Raw genomic sequence first — 17,807 nt, 5'->3', positions numbered from 1 at the left:
TAGCAGAGGTCGTTTAGTCTGTACGTGTGGGAATTAATTATTTAACAGAATTTCAGCAATGATAATGTTATAATATGATTATTCGTAGTGTGTTGTATTTTGGACAGCGAGTGTAATTCCGAGGTGAATTACGGTAAACATTGTTTACGAGTGATCAGGGGGATCGTGGATCGGGCGGATCGTGTAATATGCATATTGTGTATATTTTAATATGTGTATTGTTTTTGGTGCATTGCATATCATCGCATTGAGACTGCTAGGTGAAGATCTTTGGTAGATGCCTAGTAGGTCCAGACTCACTTGTGGAGTCGTTGTGGACATAATTCGTTGCTCAGTGGAGTGTATGCGAATTATCCGGATTCCTTAGTGAATCGGGTTCGATTGAATGAACCGAGTTTGGTACCACATGCATTTGTGTCAAGTCATGGAGTCATATTGCATTATCGTTGTTTGGTTGTTAAATTGTGATTATGTGATATTGTGTGATAGGCGTGAGTACTACTCCTTAGCATGTATTATTCACCGCTATTTATTGAACGTAGTTCTCACCCCTTTCTTTCTTGTTTGCTGTGCCTGTGCTTCTTCAGAAGTACAGATAATTCAGGTACTTAATCTGTACGTGGAGTACGTGTTGCTTGACCGAGTCTTAGGAGTCGCTCTAATACGTAACACGGGAATTTTTGGGAATTTATTTCAAATGTTATTTTAATGAATTTTGTTACGTATCGCTTTTAAATTCTAATTTTTTGGAGAACCACAAGTTAAGGTGGATTTTATTTGTTAGTGGCAAGTATGCCGTGAATTGTTTTAAATAAAAACTATTTCCGCTGTATTATTGATTTTTTTGTGAGAAACGAATAAATAAAGTATTGAGACTTTAGTTTCTGGTTTATTGGAAAAGTGTGACATTCCACTTGTGTTGAATTACTCTGATAATATTATTACTATTTTACCGTAATTTATAATTGGGAAAAGTGGGGTGTTACACTAAGCATATTCCTTCAAGATGCATACATGAAATATTGAATTAAGTGTAGTCATATTCATATGTATATTATATATTGAATACTATACATATTACATGTAAGATATGAGTGATGATTTAAGGATAACAACAATAACATGTGACTGAGGCAACTAAGACAATTGATAGCTTTTTGAACCATATCACTTACTCATTCAAATCCCCCTAAAGGAATGTATTGTTTTTTTGAACCATATCAATTACTCATTCAAGTCCCCCCTGAAGGAATGTATTGTTGGCATTTAGTTGTTCATGATGCTAACCTTTTATTGAGGATAATTCTAATAAAACTCTAATTATATTCATTTTAGCAACTAATGAAAATGTATTAACATGTTTTATTCCTTTCATTAGTGTGTAGGTAATTTGGCAAACAATTTGTAGTTATATGTTTCAACAAAACCATTGATTTGGTATTTGACCTTGTAGATCCATTTAACACCAACACGGGTTTCACTTTTGGGAAGATCAACTACTACCTTTATCAATCCCGGAGAATAGCAGCACTATCTTGGAAGAGTGGCGCGCAACGGTAGTTGGCCATTACGACGTAGCTGTTTATGTCCCAATTTGAGATAGCGGCTGCTATTTTTGGCTTGGAGAAGGTCGCGTGAGAGGAGCGCTTCACGCCCATAGTGAGTTTTGTTTTGAAGGTGAAAAACCATATTTATCCTTAAAAAATTAAAACAAAGGATTCATCTTCTCACTTCCTCACGCGTTTCACTTCATTTCTCATTGCTTCCACTCCTAACTCAGGAAACTCTCTATCCTCTTCTCACTTGGCCGATTCCTCCCTTCTCTGATTAGTTTTCGAAAGTTCTACTTACTTCTTCGTTCCTTCTTTTCTTATTTCTTTGGTCTTTCTTTTCTCTCCGTTCTTTTCTTCTTCTATCTTTACTCTTCTTATTGTCTTCTGTTTTTTCTCTTCTTCGTTTTTTACTCTTCATTTTTTCCTTTATTTTTTTTAAAGTAATAATAAGTTAATAACTATATTCCTAGGTTTTCTTCTTCTTTTATTTGTACACAATGAGGAAACTTAGGAAACTCTCTATCCTCTTCTCACTTGGGCGATTCCTCTCTTTTCAGATTGGTTTTTGAAAGTTCTTCTTCTTACTTCTTTGTTCTTTCTTTTCTTCTTTCTCCAATCTTTGTTTTCTCTCTTTTCTTTTCTTCTTCTTCTTTCTTTTCTCTTCTCATTGTCCTCTGGTTTTTCTTTTATGTTTTTTACTCTTTATTTTGTCCTCGATATTTTTTTAAAGTAATAATAAGTTAATAACTCTATTCTTACGTTTTCTTTTTCTTTCATTTGTAGACAATGATAACATCTTCTTTATACTTGTTTGAATTTTAATATAAGATGTGTTTTTTTTTTTATATTTGTTTGAATTTAATTATTTTTGATAAGTCGTTTTTTTGAATTTTAATATAAGATGTGATGTTTTGAATTTGATTAAACATGTTGAATTTGATTAAGCATCGTGCTTTCATATTTGATTTTATGAATCTTTTACGGTATTGTGTTATTTGTTTATTTTTTTCATTAAATATATTTTTTATAGTTATTATTCATATAATTAGTCCAAATAATAGTTAAGTAGAGGTTATTCCACTATCCACTATCTCACTATCATATTTTTGGAATCGGTTGCACTTCTTCGTTATCTAGGATTGATAACTTTGTTGGCATGTAAAGCTTTGATAAAAAATCACTAAGTAAACATCCATTATCTTTCTCCAACAATCAGATTTAAAAGTTTGTTTAAAACTTCAAGGTTCAATATTTGTAGAAATAAAGCATAAAAACATATTTCTAAGCAAAAAGCATTGCACTTCATGCCTATATGGTTTAGTAATTGATTAGTTATTAGCGACTATGTTCGCTCCATAATTGATTAGACATGTGTTCTAGTTGATTAGAGAGAGAATTTCGCTTTCTAATTGATTATATATGCTTCTTAATCGATTAGTTTAGGCCATAGATGATTTTTAAGGAGATTTTAAAACTGATGAAGTTTGTAAAACATTTTAAGTGTGTGTGCGCGTGCATTACTTTAGTATTTTGAAAGAGATACTCACACTTATTACAAACTAATAACATAAAAAGATAAAAACAACTGAGGCATAAGATCATAGGCGGACTTTAAAAGACTTCAGTTTCTTAGATGTTGTTCTTAGCATTTGATTTTTGTTGCGCTAAACATCACAATCTTATAACTTTTTCTTTTGATTTACTTTAATCTTTTCTTCCTTGATGATACTCATGATTGTTTTGCTTTATAATTTTTATCATAATCAAAACCATAATCAAATCCATAATTACCTTCGCAAACACATAGAACCACAAGTAAAATAGTTTGAGATGGAACGATCTCCATATTTCCATATAAGTTTCACAAATAATATCAAAAACCCTAAAATGATTTCCATTGGTAAAACCATCTTCATGATATTTCTATAATTGAAAGGCATAAGCTACACATAGTACTTTAAATTTTTTAGGAGTAAGGGTACGAGTGATCCATGAGATTTTCAGACTATTTCAAAGATCCTAAAAGTCTTAGTTAGGATCCATAAAAGAAGATTCAATTAGAATATCATTTTGTTAAGAAGTGTGGTTAGGCCTAACTCAACCCTACAAAACCGGCTTGTAGGGTGAGGATTGTCCCCCACTTATAAGGCCATATATTGTTCGATGTGGGACTCTTAACACACCCCCTCACGTCCAGGACTAGACAACTGGAGCGTGGAAATACATGGCGGGTGGTCCGATAGCGGAAACCATAGAAGGTGGCCCACCAGATCTTAAACGAGGCTCTTGATATCATGTTAAGAAGTGTGGTTGGGCCTAACTCAACCCTACAAAACCGGCTTGTAAGGTGAGGATTGCCCCCACTTATAAGGACATGTTCAGGCCATATATTGTCCGATGTGGGACTCTTAACACATTTATAAACTTGATCTTATTTTTTTGAGGATAAGGAACACTTCATTGTTCTACTCTAGTTGTGGTACTTATAATTATTGAGAAGTGCAGAAACATAAATAGCTCACGGGTTGTCCGTGGGGTGCTGTCAGTACATACTTTTTGGGTCTTGAGAGAAATACTTTTTATGGAAATCTTGGAACTAACTATGAACTTCACCCTATATGAAAGGAGGCGAATTGAGTAATTACCGATATATGATACAAAATTAAAATTCCAATATAAATAATTCAATTGATATTAAAGTGTTTGATTAAATTTAATTGGTATATATTGAATATAATGGTATAATTTAAGACAAAGACAAAAAATATCACACTAGTTGAAATACCAAACTCATCACCCAATTCATAGGGACACATTCAACCATCAGACCCATTACATTTGCAAATTACTAAGATAATGCAAAATAGAGAGTTTCATCTTATATCTTAAAATCAGTCGTTGATATTAATTATATTGAATATGAATCATTCAAATGTAGAATGTCTTCGATTCCCATGATGATGGAGAATAAACATTCTGTTGAGAAAAAATAAAAAATAAATAAATGACTCGATATTTTCATACTTATTTCACAATTTCAATCTTAATTTTTAATATTTTATCTTACATTTTTATGACTTTTGTCTAATTGTCTCAAACACAATTTTTTATATTAAACAAAATTAAAACCTGTCTATTCTAATACTAGTTGCATTTATAATTCATTATAACCCCACATATCACGCAAGTACCAATCTAATCTAATAGAAAATAGAAGCATAAATATAAACTTATTAACAAAGTCTCATTTCTCAATTCTTTCTTCTCTTTTGAAGAAATTATGAAAGTAATTGCGTCTACGATGATTTTAGAAAAAAAATAATATTCTCAATCTTTAAATCATCATTGTGTGGCATATCGTTGCAGCGTGAATTTTAATTAAAAATTATTTGAATATATTGTTAAATATAATTGAGATAAAGATTTTCATTCCATAGAGGGTAAATTAAGTTTTTGAGTTTTAATGTAATTGGTAGATGTAGTTTCTAATGGAGATCATGTACATAGTTTTAATTCATACTGAAATTGCAATTCGCTGCAGTTGTAGATTGTACTAAATTAGCAATATTAGGACTATTTAAAAAAAATCAATAACTGAATTGAATTGCCGAACTGAAATTAAAATAACTAAATCATTATGTTTAAACCATAATGCACAAACAATTTTAAAATCAAACCTAAACCGAAATCGAACTAAAGTGAAAGCGAACCAAACTAAAAAAATAAAAAAAATACTTAAAACAAGTTAATTTTTTTATAAAAAAATTAAAAAATAGTTCAACGGTTTAGTTCTTTAATAAATGGTTCGATTTAGAAAAAATTATCTTCTAATAATTTGGTACGATTCGAAGTTTTAAAATGATGTACCAGAACAATAATTTTGATCTATTCGATTCTTAATAAATTGAAATAATTCGATTAAGTTCAAATAAATTTTAACTATAATTTAAATCGATTCTATTTAATTTTCTCACAAACTGAATCATAAACAACACTAAGCAATATTGTATCCTACTGTTTTTAGAAATGTTGGCAAGTGTATTTTTTTTCCGTAATTTTGTTTTTGATTTTGTTCACAAGTACTAAAATGATGGGTTTTTTTGGGTACTTAAGATCTTGGAATGGAAAATATTAAGGTACAAGTTTTTTATAACTAAAAATTGTCTTTTCAAATTGATTAATTAAAATAAGGGCCAGTTTGTTTACCCTTATAAAAATAGATATTTTTCTGTATTTTTTAAATGGATTTTATAAAACAGTTTTTTAAAATATTATAATTTTTTATATTTATTTTTATAAATTAAAAATTGATTATTAATATTATATACCATAAACATAAATTATTAAAAATTAAAATATAATCAAAATCGTAATTTTTTTCAAAAAATAATATCTCAAAAATAATTAGACTGAAATCCCATTTTTTTTGACTATGAAGTCCCATTTTAGTCCCTCACAAAAACTGTAGAGGTCAGATTAGTCCTTGAGAAAAAAAATTCCCTATTAAATCCCTTACAAAATTTAATCGAGTCATGTTAGTCTCTCTACTAATATTTTTTTCAAACCGATTTTTTTTTACTATTGAATCGTGACTAGACCACCAGTGAAGACCCATTTTAGTCCTCACAAAAAAGGGAGAGTCCAAATTAGTCCCTTACAAAATTTAACTGAGCCATGTTAGTCCCTCTTTTAATATTTTTTTCAAACGATTTTTTTTCGTATTTTTAAACTATGACTAGACTTGACAAGATATACCTGCTTTCATTAAATACTTTATTATCATCAAAACCTAAGTGATATGGTATAAACCAATTTTCTTCCAACATATCATGTGTATTATTTTCGCCACAAGTATTATTTACAAAAGCAAGAAATTATCCTAAATCACCTTAGTAACAAAACTAAACCTTCCTAAAAGATTATTAACAACTAAAACAACAACAACACCTAGTACAGAAGAATACATAACAACAAAAACTATAGTCACCCACCCATAAGCCTGATAATAAACCAAACAAAGAAAAGAACATTGTGGTATCGCGATGACTTATCTACAATCCCTTCATAAATAATTTCAATTCAACAGTCGTAAAATAGAAGTCCAGTCACAATTTAAAAAAATATATATCGATTTGAAAAAAAATACTAAAAGAGGGACTAACATTGCTTGATTAAATTTTGTAAGGGATTTGATCGTACCTGATCAGACGAATCGTCAAGGCCTGCTCGGAACTGGATCTTTGAGAAGTGGAGGGGGGTGTACCTGCAAGGTACTCCGATGCTAAAGTAAGAAAACGAGCAATCAGAGTGCAAGTACGAGCTAAAGGTTAGAAGAGAATGAATACCTGACCCTCTAGTGAAAGAGGGTATTTATAGCCCCCAGCGTTGGGCCATGATCTCGCTACTGGGCTGGATTTCCAGGCCCAACTAGGAGACTGCCAGGTTTCCTAGGCGGAAATATCGGAGATGCGTGAGTGCTCTTCGTCCTAGTCAACCACTCCGAAATTTAAGGGAGACGCGGTCTTTTAGGGACCACGTGGACTCCGCATTATTTATGAGGTTGGATGTGAAGGAACCCTACGAGGAGAAGGGTCCTCGGTAGAGAAGGTGCTCGCGGGGAGCGCGCTTTGACATGCTCGGGTTCAAGTGAGGAGGTAGGTCCTCGTCAGGTGGGGTGCTCGCGGGGGGCACACATACCGAGCACCAAGTAGCTTACTCTAGTGTCGTTGGGTCTTCGAGTAGCCGGGCACAGTTTGCTCCTTATGGGCTCAGGGATGGTCTGGACCTCCAAGGTTAAGTGGGCCGAAAGTAGATTGGGCTGAATCTTGGCCCAGTCCAGAACAGGATTAAATATAGACTTTTTTTTAGGGACTAATTTGGACTCTTCCTTTTTTGTGAGGGACTAAAATGAGTCTCTATTAGTAGTCCAGCCACGATTCAAAAGTAAGAAAAAAAACCGATTTTAAAAAAATGTTAGTTGAGAGACTAACATGACTCAGTTAAATTTTGTAAAAGGATTTAATAGAGACTTTTTTTTCTCAGGGACTAATCTGACCTCTACAATTTTTGTGAGGGACTAAAATGAGACTTCACTCAAATAATTATAAAAATTATTTAAAATTAAATGGTTTTTTGAATTTTGAAATTCAAAAAAAGTTTTAATTAAATAATAAAATATTTAAAATAATATTTTAAAAATAATTATCAAACTAAATTTTTATGAAATTTTTTTATACAATTTTATTATATAACACTATAAAAATCATTTTAAAAAGAATTAAAAAACTTTAAATACATAGGATAGTATTGCATTTCTCCGTATTAAGAATATATTTTTCTCTGGTTTGTATAGGAGTGAAAATGGTGACCACAAGAGTCCTTTAAGAAGCCATTGGAGATGAAAATAACAGTTTAAAAGCCATTAGAGAATATAAATAGCAGTTTCAAAGTCCAAAATTTCTACAATAGTGAAACACCATTAATTTATTGTTATTGTAGTTTTTACCATCCGTATCCTATTTGTTAGATTGCTTAATTGCAGAGAATCTTACCGTATCTTTCTGTCCTTTTTTTTTTTTTTTTAAATTAAGTCCAAACGTCATTCACTACTAATTCAAATAATTATTTAATAATATAAAATAATTTATTTATTAAGATCAGCCATAAAAAAGTATTTATTTTTCTTGTATCCAAATGTACCAAAAGAATTCCCTACGCATATGTTACATGTCTGATATGGTGAGTGTTTTTTTCCATCGAGAATTAGGACCCTCTTTAAAAAAAAACCTGAGTCAACTCACCAAATTCTTTTTTTATATAAATTATATAATACTCTGTCCTCCTCTAATTTTTATCACCAATTTATTTTTAAATTTATTTAATAATTAATATATTTGATCACTCATAAACCTAAAAGATTAATTAATTTTTATTACTACTATAACTATAAGGCAATACATATCATAACACTATATTAGTTGGTGAAGTTATAGTTAAAAAATTATTTAATTTTCCGACTAATAATTTACAGCATAAAGCATAAAAACATTTTTCATAAAAATAAGAAAGTGTAATACACATTATACTTATAATTAAATTTTATCATATTGTTAGGTAAAACTTTACGTTCTAATCTATGTCTAATGGTTAAATTCTTAAAATTATTTCAGAAAAATAAAATAATTATAATTAATTTATAAGAAAAAGAAAAAGAAAATGAAAATGAAAAACTCGGTAAAACGCGCCGGGTCGAGTTGAGAGTCTCACCCAGTAATCCAACCGCGACTCACGACGATTCCTAAGCGATTTTCGTCTCCGCCACCTACAACCGAACGATTCTAGCGCCATCGATCTTCCACCACCTGCAGAACTTTCTCTATCGCGGAGTCCACTTCGATCCGGATCGGCTTCCGTAGAGGTTTCTTTCTCACTTTCTCTTCTTTGTATGATCGAGTTTCTTATTCTTGGAATTGAATTTGATTGGAAAAGGAAATTGTGATTTTGAGAAGTGATTAAGGAAAATTTGCCGAGTTTTCACTGTTTTTCTTAGATGATTTTGTTTAGAAATTGTTTTACTTTTCTAGGTTATTTGAATTATTTGCAATTTTTTTCTGATTATGGTTAGGTTTTAATTGGATATTTATAGATGAATTTTTTGATCCAGTGGAGTTCTGAGGTTTTGTATGGGGTGGAAGAAGAGTGAAATTTTCATTTCTGAATTTATAGTTTTTTTTGTGAAGAAAAAATACCTGAATTTTGAGTTTTTTTAAGAGTTAGGGTTTAAGGTTTAGAATAAGTGATCCGACGAAAAAGGCGTGTCCCTGTTAGTGTTGGACATCAATACCGATATACCGGCACTTGTATTACGTCAAGTGTCGTCCGTGTCGATGTGTCAGTGTCATGTCGAGTGTCGTCCGTGTTTCATAACTAAAGGGAATAAGGGAGGTTAGTCTCCCAACATGCATGATGGATGGTTTATCTTTTTTTGTAAAACTAAAATTCCACTATTTGGAGGAAACTCAAAAGCCCTAAGGTCATCCCCTCCCCCTCCTAATGCCAAACAAAGCCTTAAGAGTATCATGGACTTGTCACTTCTATACCTCATAGGTACACGAGTTGCCTTCCGATTGATGTAATGTGGAATCAGGGAAATATCTCTCGATGCTAGTCCCAACTTGGCGTCAATAGGACATTTCGATCCAAAACTCTCGAGAAGATTTTTGTCCAACTGTGTACCTGTTGGTTGCTATTTCTTATTGCTCTTTTGAGTGTTGTACAATGTATGTTTGTTAAATATAGTCTGTGGTTGTGTAGGCTGTATTGTAATCCATGAAGTTGATGGTGCTTTTGTTATCCAACATTGGACCCTTGATTTTCGTCAGACAACTGTGTTAAAAATTGTTACAAAGTATTTCTTATTGTTGACCGTATTCAATGAGACAAAAGGTATTGATGTTTCTTTGGATTCATCCTACTAACCAGCGATATGAGTTTTTCTTTCTCTTACGTACTGTTTTCTCAGAGTCTTTGATGCTATTTGATGCTTATTAGCAGTTAAATATTTATGTGCCTTGTATTCATCCCACATGCTTATGCAGGTATAATTGTGATAGCTCTGATTTGGATGTAATGGCTCCAATACGTTCCACTGGATTTGTTGATCCCGGTTGGGATCATGGTATTGCTCAAGATGAGCGCAAAAAGAAGGTTAGATGTAATTACTGTGGGAAAGTTGTTAGTGGTGGGATATACAGATTAAAACAGCATTTAGCTCGAGTTTCTGGTGAAGTAACGTACTGTGAAAAGGCTCCAGAGGAAGTCTATCTTAAAATGAAGGAAAATCTGGAAGGGTGTCGTTCCAATAAGAAACAAAAGCAGGTTGATGCGCAGGCATATATGAATTTCCACTCTAATGACGATGAAGACGATGAAGAGCAAGTTGGGTGTAGAAGTAAAGGGAGGCAGTTGATGGTTGAAAGGAATGCGTCTGTAAATTTGACTCCTCTTCGGTCTTTAGGATATATTGACCCAGGTTGGGAACATGGTGTTGCTCAGGATGAGAGAAAGAAAAAAGTTAAATGCAGTTACTGTGAGAAAGTTGTCAGTGGAGGTATTAATAGGTTTAAACAACATTTGGCTAGAATTCCTGGAGAGGTAGCACCTTGTAAAAGTGCTCCAGAAGAAGTTTATCTTAAAATTAAAGATAATATGAAATGGCATCGCACTGGAAAGAGACATAGGCATCCTGAGGGTAAGGAACTGTTGGCTTTCTACTCGAAGTCCGATAATGATGATGAGGAATACGAGCAACCGGAAGATACTTTGCATCATATAAACAAGGAAGCTTTGATTGATATTGATAGGAGATACTCCAAAGATACAGAAAAGACCTTCAAGGGAATGTCCACTGGCCCAGAACCAGTATTGAGAAGATCGAAATTAGATAGTTTTTACCGGAAACCTCCCACGAATCAGACTCCTACAACTTACAAACATTTAAAAGTTAAGACAGGGTCGTCCACAAAGAAATTACGCAAGGAAGTTATTTCCTCAATATGCAAGTTCTTTTGCCATGCTGGAATTCCTTTACAGGCTGCTGACTCCATATATTTTCATAAAATGCTGGAAATGGCCGGTCAATATGGACAAGGACTGGTATGCCCGCCCAGCCAAGTTATTTCTAGTCGCTTTTTGCAGGAGGAAATCAATTCCATTAAGAATTACCTTATTGAATATAAGGCTTCCTGGGCAATCACTGGTTGTTCTGTACTGGCTGATAGTTGGAGAGATACCCAGGGTAGGACAATTATAAACTTTCTTGTTTCATGTCCTCACGGTGTATACTTTGTTTCATCAGTTGATGCCACTAATGTCGTAGAAGATGCACCATATTTATTTAAGCTTCTGGACAAAGTAGTGGAAGAAATAGGTGAGGAAAATGTAGTGCAGGTAAAATGTTCTTTCTATTCTTGAGGAATTCTCCTTCATCCTAAATATTACCTTGTATCTGTTATTAATCGGGTTCTTCTATTTCCCTCTTTTGATGTAGGTAATCACTGAAAATACTCCTAACTATAAAGCTGCAGGGAAAATGCTTGAAGAGAGGAGAAGAAATTTGTTTTGGACTCCTTGCGCTACCTACTGTTTTAATCAAGTGCTTGAAGATTTCATGAAGATAAAATTTGTAGAAGAGTGCATGGAAAAGGGCCAAAAAATTACAAAACTAATATACAATCAAATATGGTTGTTAAATCTTATGAAAAGTGAATTTACCCAGGGAAAGGATCTTCTTAGACCAGCCGGCACCCAGTGTGCTTCTAGCTTTGCTACATTGCTGAGTTTGTTGGATCATCGAGTTAGTCTCAGACGAATGTTTCTTTCAAACAAATGGATGTCATCCAGGTTCTCCAGCTCAAGTGAGGGGAAAGAGGTGCAAAGAATTGTTCTGAATGTTACATTTTGGAAGAAAATGCAGTATGTGAGGAAGTCAGTGGAACCCATTTTGCAAGTGATTCAAAAGCTGTCTAGTGGCGAGAGCTTGTCAATGCCATTTTTATATAACGACTTGTACAGGGCAAGACTTGCAATCAAATTTGGTCTTGGCGATGATGCACGTAAATATGAACCATTCTTGAAGGTGATAGACAGGCATTGTAACTCTCTGTTCTGTCATCCTCTTTACAAGGCTGCTTACTTCTTGAATCCATCATACCGATACCGTCAGGATTTTGCTGCGGTATGTCATGGCATTGAATATTTTTCATATTGTTCGCAAATTTTTCATTTTATGCAAGATCTTTCCTGAAGTGAAAGTTTGGTATGTCTATAGCATTCTGAGGTAGTACGAGGGCTGAATGAATGCATTGTTCGGCTAGATCTAGATAGTATGAGACGAATATCTGCATCTATGCAAGTAAGATATACTTAATGACTGCTATGTAATAGTCTTTATTAGATAATTTTTAATTATCATATCTTGTTAACGATGATGTTATATCCAGATTGCTCATTATAATTCTGCACAAGATGATTTTGGAACTGAATTGGCAATTAGCACAAGAACAGATCTTGAACCAGGTAAACCACCGCGTTATATGCTTCATGTATCGATTAAATATGTATTGATGTGTTGCTAGTTCTATTTGAGTTTATTGATTTACTTAACTTTGTTTACCTCACTAGCTGCTTGGTGGCAACAGCATGGAATAAGTTGCTTAGAGTTGCAAAGAATAGCCGTGCGTATATTAAGTCAGACATGCTCATCTTTTGCATGTGAGCATGATTCAAGTATGTATGATCAGATATATAACAAAAGAAAAAATCGTCTATCTCAGAAGAAACTTAACGACATTATGTACGTTCACTATAACTTACGCCTTAGAGAATGCCAAGTAAGGAAAAGGTCCAGGGAGTCAAAGTCAACATCTGTTGACAATGTTTTACAAGAGCATTTACTTGGTGACTGGATAGTTGATACCGCTGCACAAAGCTCCGATGTTGATAAGGTATTCAGTGCTTAGCATTAATTGGTGCTTAGCATTAATTATTGGCTATCTAATTGAATATTTGTTTTGCCTTTTGTTTTTGTAGAATATCCCTTTCGGAGTTGAATTAGACGATGAATATGAAAATGATTCAATTGACTATGAAGATGGTGGAGCTGCAAGACATCTAAAGGGTTCCCTTGAACTGATGACTATGGCTGACGGAGCAGTAGGATCATCAGATGCAGATCATGCTAACATCGATGGAGCCACTGACGATGAGTCGGATCTGAATTATTTTGACGATGATTTAAGCGAGTAATCAAGTTACGACAAATTGGTTGCTGGTTATGAACATGTTTTGCTACTTCCCTGTGAAAAATCAAGATCTTGCTGCGTACAACGATGCTCGACTTTATCTATCGGAGTATTGTTGATATTCAATTTGAAACTGAAGGTGTTCAGATCTTCCATTTGAGTTGGCCTGTAGCTAATCTGACTCAATGATGTTTATTGTAAGATAAATTTTGATATTGAATTATGTACAAATTAATAGATTTATGTGATCAGAATTTTACATAGATTTTAACTAATTTTTAGATTTCATTAAGTTTTTGTGCATTGCACTGTTGGTAAAGGTTTTTAACAAGACAATTGTTTTTTTAGTTTCTTCTTGAATTTTGACATAGTCTCTAAGATGTTTGTTTTCTCTTGATTTTTAATAATATTCTACTTTGAGGATAACAAAATTCATTCTTTAAAAGAAATTTGTTTAATTATGTCCAAATTACATCATATCTCAACAAAATTTCATCATATTAAATGTATTTATTTTTTACATATTAAATACTAAATTTGTTTTACATTAAGCTGATTTAAAAAAAATAAAAAAATTTTGAATTTGAATTTTTTGATTATTTTATTTTCATAAATAGCACCATAAACCAATATGATAAATATAAAATAAATTGTATTCCTCTTTAAACCTGATCAAACTATTATATGGATTTTCTTATTTTTAAAAAGTATAAAAGTAATACTTTTTAAACTATAGGATTTATAGATATTAATTTTGTGCGTTTGAAAATCATATATATATATATATATATATATATATATATATATATATATATATATATATATATATATATATATATATATATATATATATATATATATATATAGGGACGTATCAAATGAGAACTTTGGTTATATATATATATATATATATATATATATATATATATATATAGGGAGCATATCAAGTGAGAGCATTTTAAAATGAGAGATGAGAGGAATAAATATCAACTATTGGTTTCATCAAGAGAGAGAAATTAATAGCCACATTAATGCATTAACCTTCTCTCTCTTGACGAATTCAATGGTTGATATTTATTCCTCTCATCTCTCATTTTAAAATGCTCTCACTTGATATGCTCCCTATATATATATATATATATATAAATGGAGGGTCTAAGTCCGAAAAGAAAAACTAAACAGGGGAAAGGGGAAAGAAGTTCCTTTTTTATTTAACTCAAAAACTAAAAGACCAATACCGTCATCTCTAACTCGTGCAAGCGCGTTGGCATACTGATTTGATTCTCTATGTTCATGTAGAACCTTGACTTCTTCATGCTTGTCCAATAATTAAAAAATTCTCAAGAGAATGTTGTAACCATCAACCTCCTTTGATGCCCTTCATGAAACAAAGTTTATGGGTAAGAGTGAGACCTTCTAATATGTTCCATAATTTCGCATACAAGGCATTGCAAGTGCCGACACTCTTATTAGAGTTCGGCCTTAAATGTTTGAACATAATTTTTATTTTGTTATAATATATTAAATATTTAATTCATTTATGTGGAGGAAATATGCCAACTAGTATTTGATAATAAAGTTAAATAATTATAAATTGTTACTTCAATGTTCAACTTCTCACAACACACTTATAATAAATCAATAACTTTAAGTTAAAAATTAATAAAATAATTAAAAAAAATTAAAGTTATAATTTTAACATATGGAAAACATAAATTCCTTATTAGGTGGAAGGCTATGCGAAACACCTTGGAAGTCGAACCAAGCCGGGTATGGGGAGCTGATTAGAAACAGTTCCGCTCTTTAGGTGGAAGGCTATGCGAAACACCTTGGAAGTTGCTCAATGTTGACAGCAGAATTGTGGGTCGTATGCGAAGGTGTCAGGCATGCTATTTATAGAGGTATTGAAAAATTAGAAATCCAATCAGATAACACAAAAGTGAAGAATTTACCTAGTTATAAACCGGGTGTGGAGCAGCGGGGATCAAGTTTGTTGTTGAACATAAAGAACTTGCTAAGCAACTTGGAAGAGTACAAAGTGAAGCACATTAATAGAGAAGCAAATGCTTGTGCCAACCTTCTAGGTAAGATAGGGGTAGCTAATGCCCAGTGCAATAGTGTATATGGTGCGTGCCCTTTAGACCTCCGCAGAGGAGTATGTAAAGGATATTAATTGAATCGTCTGTGTGCGGAGTGGTGTAGAGTAGTTTGTTCCTTGGGTGCAAGCCCTCCTTCTTCCCAAAAAAAAAGTCGAAAACGATTTCCTATGATAGAAAGAAAGGAGTAAAATATTAATTAATTTAACTTTTTAATTGATGCGGAAGCTCCAATTTATTATGAACAACTAACGGAATCGGAGCATCCGGAGGCTTATCCTAAGACAGAGGCGAAGAAGAATTGATAGCAAAAGATATTAACAAATTTGTATATTGATTCTCTTCTATGTGTATATATATATATATATATATATATATATATATATATATATATATATATATATATATATATATATATATATATATATATATATATATATATATATATATGTGAGATACATGAAAACTAGAATGTCTAATTTTAGCTAAATAGTTAAGTCAAATGGTCATAATAGTCCAAGGGACAAGCTTAAGCTCCTGGGTAGCCAAAAGCACAAAAGAAGAATTTGTTTCAATCCAAAGAGTATTACAACTGAAACGATAGGCATAATTAACCGCTTTAATAACTCCAAAAAACTCAGCATGAATAAAGGAAGGACAATCAAACTTTTTAGGAAAACCAAACAAAAAATTACACAAAATGCTTATGAACAAATCGTCACACGAAGCCATGTCAGTTGAGAAGGAGTTATGGGTATTACATTTTAACCAACCATTCACAGTATGCTTTCAAATAACTTAAATGATTTTAGAAGCCTTAGACAGATGCAACTTAACTTTGAATGCCTTAATGATAGTGAACTCCTAAATGGAAGAGTTAGCCGTCTTGAAAATAAAATTTCCTATAAGAAAAATTTCAATAAAAATTTGATTAAGAGTCTTCTTCCAATAACTTTTTAATTGTTTTCATAGAGAAAACACTATTTTTCTTCAAGTATTTTAGTAGTTGAAAATTCATTATTTAAAAATGGGTAAGTAAGATGTCACATATTTAAATCCGGACATTTCATCTAATACTTTTGCAGAACTGTAAATTGAATTGGATTATCTTTTTATTTATTGAGAAAAATAGAAGGAAAATAAAGCATGTGGAAAGTAGTGGGAAAGAAAAGAAACATGTGGAAAAGAAACATGTGGAAAGGAACGAGCATGTTTACAAATGACATACCCTAACAAGAGTAGTACATTATACATGGGATCCGTTTCTTTAAGGAGATTCTTTATTGATCCTCCTACCTTCTTGACCACCTGCGGCGAATTTCCCAAAATGCTCCTATACTTCGGAAATGCATCTTCGAAGTTGAAAAAAGAGTGATTTCGGAGATACATTTCCGAAATCACCTTTTTTTTACGTAAAAAAAAATATTTCGGAAATGCATTTCCGAAAAAATGCGCGTTTTGCTGTTTAAACAAAACAGCCTCCCCCCATTTCCATTTACCCTAAATCTTTCAAAAACACCAAATTTCTTCTCAAGCATTTGCATAAACACCAAAGGCAACTTCAAAGACCATCAAAGACTACTCCAAAGGCTCATAGACCACTTCTAAAGCACCTCCAACAACACCTCAAATCTGTAAGTTTTTCAAACTTTCAATTTAGGATTGAAATTGATTTAGGAGTGTTAGAAATTAGTATAGTGTAGTTCATTTAAGTTATTACATGTCACTGGTGTTATTTAGATAGGAAAATTGAGATTTTGATGCACTTAGGGCAAGCTTTTGGGTTTTCTACAAATATGGTGTTGCAGGGGGTTTCAGAAGTGCATTTCCGAAAACACCTCCCTGACCAGTTTCGGAAATGTACTTCTGAAATATATCAGAAATATTTTTTTATTTTCTTGATTGTTTCGCATTCTTATGGATTTCAAAGTTTTCAGGAAAATGTCCGGCAACACCGCACGACTCTGATAGGGTAGAGAGACTCAGACAGCGTCGGCTAGACGCGAGCGGACGTCTCAGCTGGATGCTACACTGGGACGGGGTCGAGTACGAGTACCCGTCCATATGGATGCGCCCGAAGCCTCATCTGGATCCAGGAGTCGCCTGGCTCGGGTGTCTTCTTCCCATCATCAAGAGGAGGAGGTGGTACTGGATGTTGACCCTCCGCACGGGGAGGAGGAGGAGGAGTAGGGCTACCCAGGAGGGCCTAGGGACACTCTGTGCTGATTTCCTACCACGAGCACGTCGCTCGACGTGTCTGGGAGAGAGAGGTATTTTTTAATTTAACCGACTTTATTATTTACCCGTTTTTTATTTAGCTTTTTATTTCACATTTTCTTTACGCTCTAATTAACAAA

At 32.9% G+C, this 17,807-nt stretch overlaps 1 protein-coding gene across 2 annotated transcripts; it reads left to right on the top strand.

Moving 5' to 3' along the window:
- The first annotated feature begins 8,677 nt into the window (after window positions 1–8,677).
- LOC131594686 (uncharacterized) lies at window positions 8,678–13,597 on the top strand. Of its 2 annotated transcripts, XM_058866877.1 has the most exons (8): window positions 8,678–8,970; window positions 9,867–9,998; window positions 10,151–11,501; window positions 11,602–12,288; window positions 12,382–12,465; window positions 12,554–12,629; window positions 12,735–13,057; window positions 13,143–13,597. In XM_058866877.1, exons 3-8 carry the CDS (start codon window positions 10,182–10,184, stop codon window positions 13,356–13,358), a joined length of 2,706 nt encoding a protein of 901 aa, XP_058722860.1. In that variant the 5' UTR covers window positions 8,678–8,970; window positions 9,867–9,998; window positions 10,151–10,181; the 3' UTR covers window positions 13,359–13,597. The 2 variants fall into 2 exon arrangements, with proteins under 2 accessions (XP_058722860.1, XP_058722859.1); XM_058866876.1 differs by lacking the exon at window positions 9,867–9,998 and having other exon boundaries at window positions 8,679–8,970.
- The last annotated feature ends 4,210 nt before the right edge of the window (window positions 13,598–17,807 follow it).

Source organism: Vicia villosa, linkage group LG4 (assembly GCF_029867415.1).
Source record: "Vicia villosa cultivar HV-30 ecotype Madison, WI linkage group LG4, Vvil1.0, whole genome shotgun sequence".
Classification (NCBI taxonomy): domain Eukaryota; kingdom Viridiplantae; phylum Streptophyta; class Magnoliopsida; order Fabales; family Fabaceae; genus Vicia; species Vicia villosa.
The sequence above is the reverse complement of the archived record's forward strand: the minus strand, read 5'-3'. Positions and strand labels throughout refer to the sequence as shown.

Excerpts from the sequence above, each read along its gene's own strand:
- LOC131594686 (XM_058866877.1), top strand. The coding sequence starts at position 10,182 with ATGGCTCCAATACGTTCCACTGGATTTGTTGATCCCGGTTGGGATCAT. Across the intron at positions 12,630-12,734 it reads AAGAACAGATCTTGAACCAG|CTGCTTGGTGGCAACAGCAT; the intron begins GTAAACCACCGC and ends TTACCTCACTAG. Across the intron at positions 13,058-13,142 it reads AAAGCTCCGATGTTGATAAG|AATATCCCTTTCGGAGTTGA; the intron begins GTATTCAGTGCT and ends TTGTTTTTGTAG.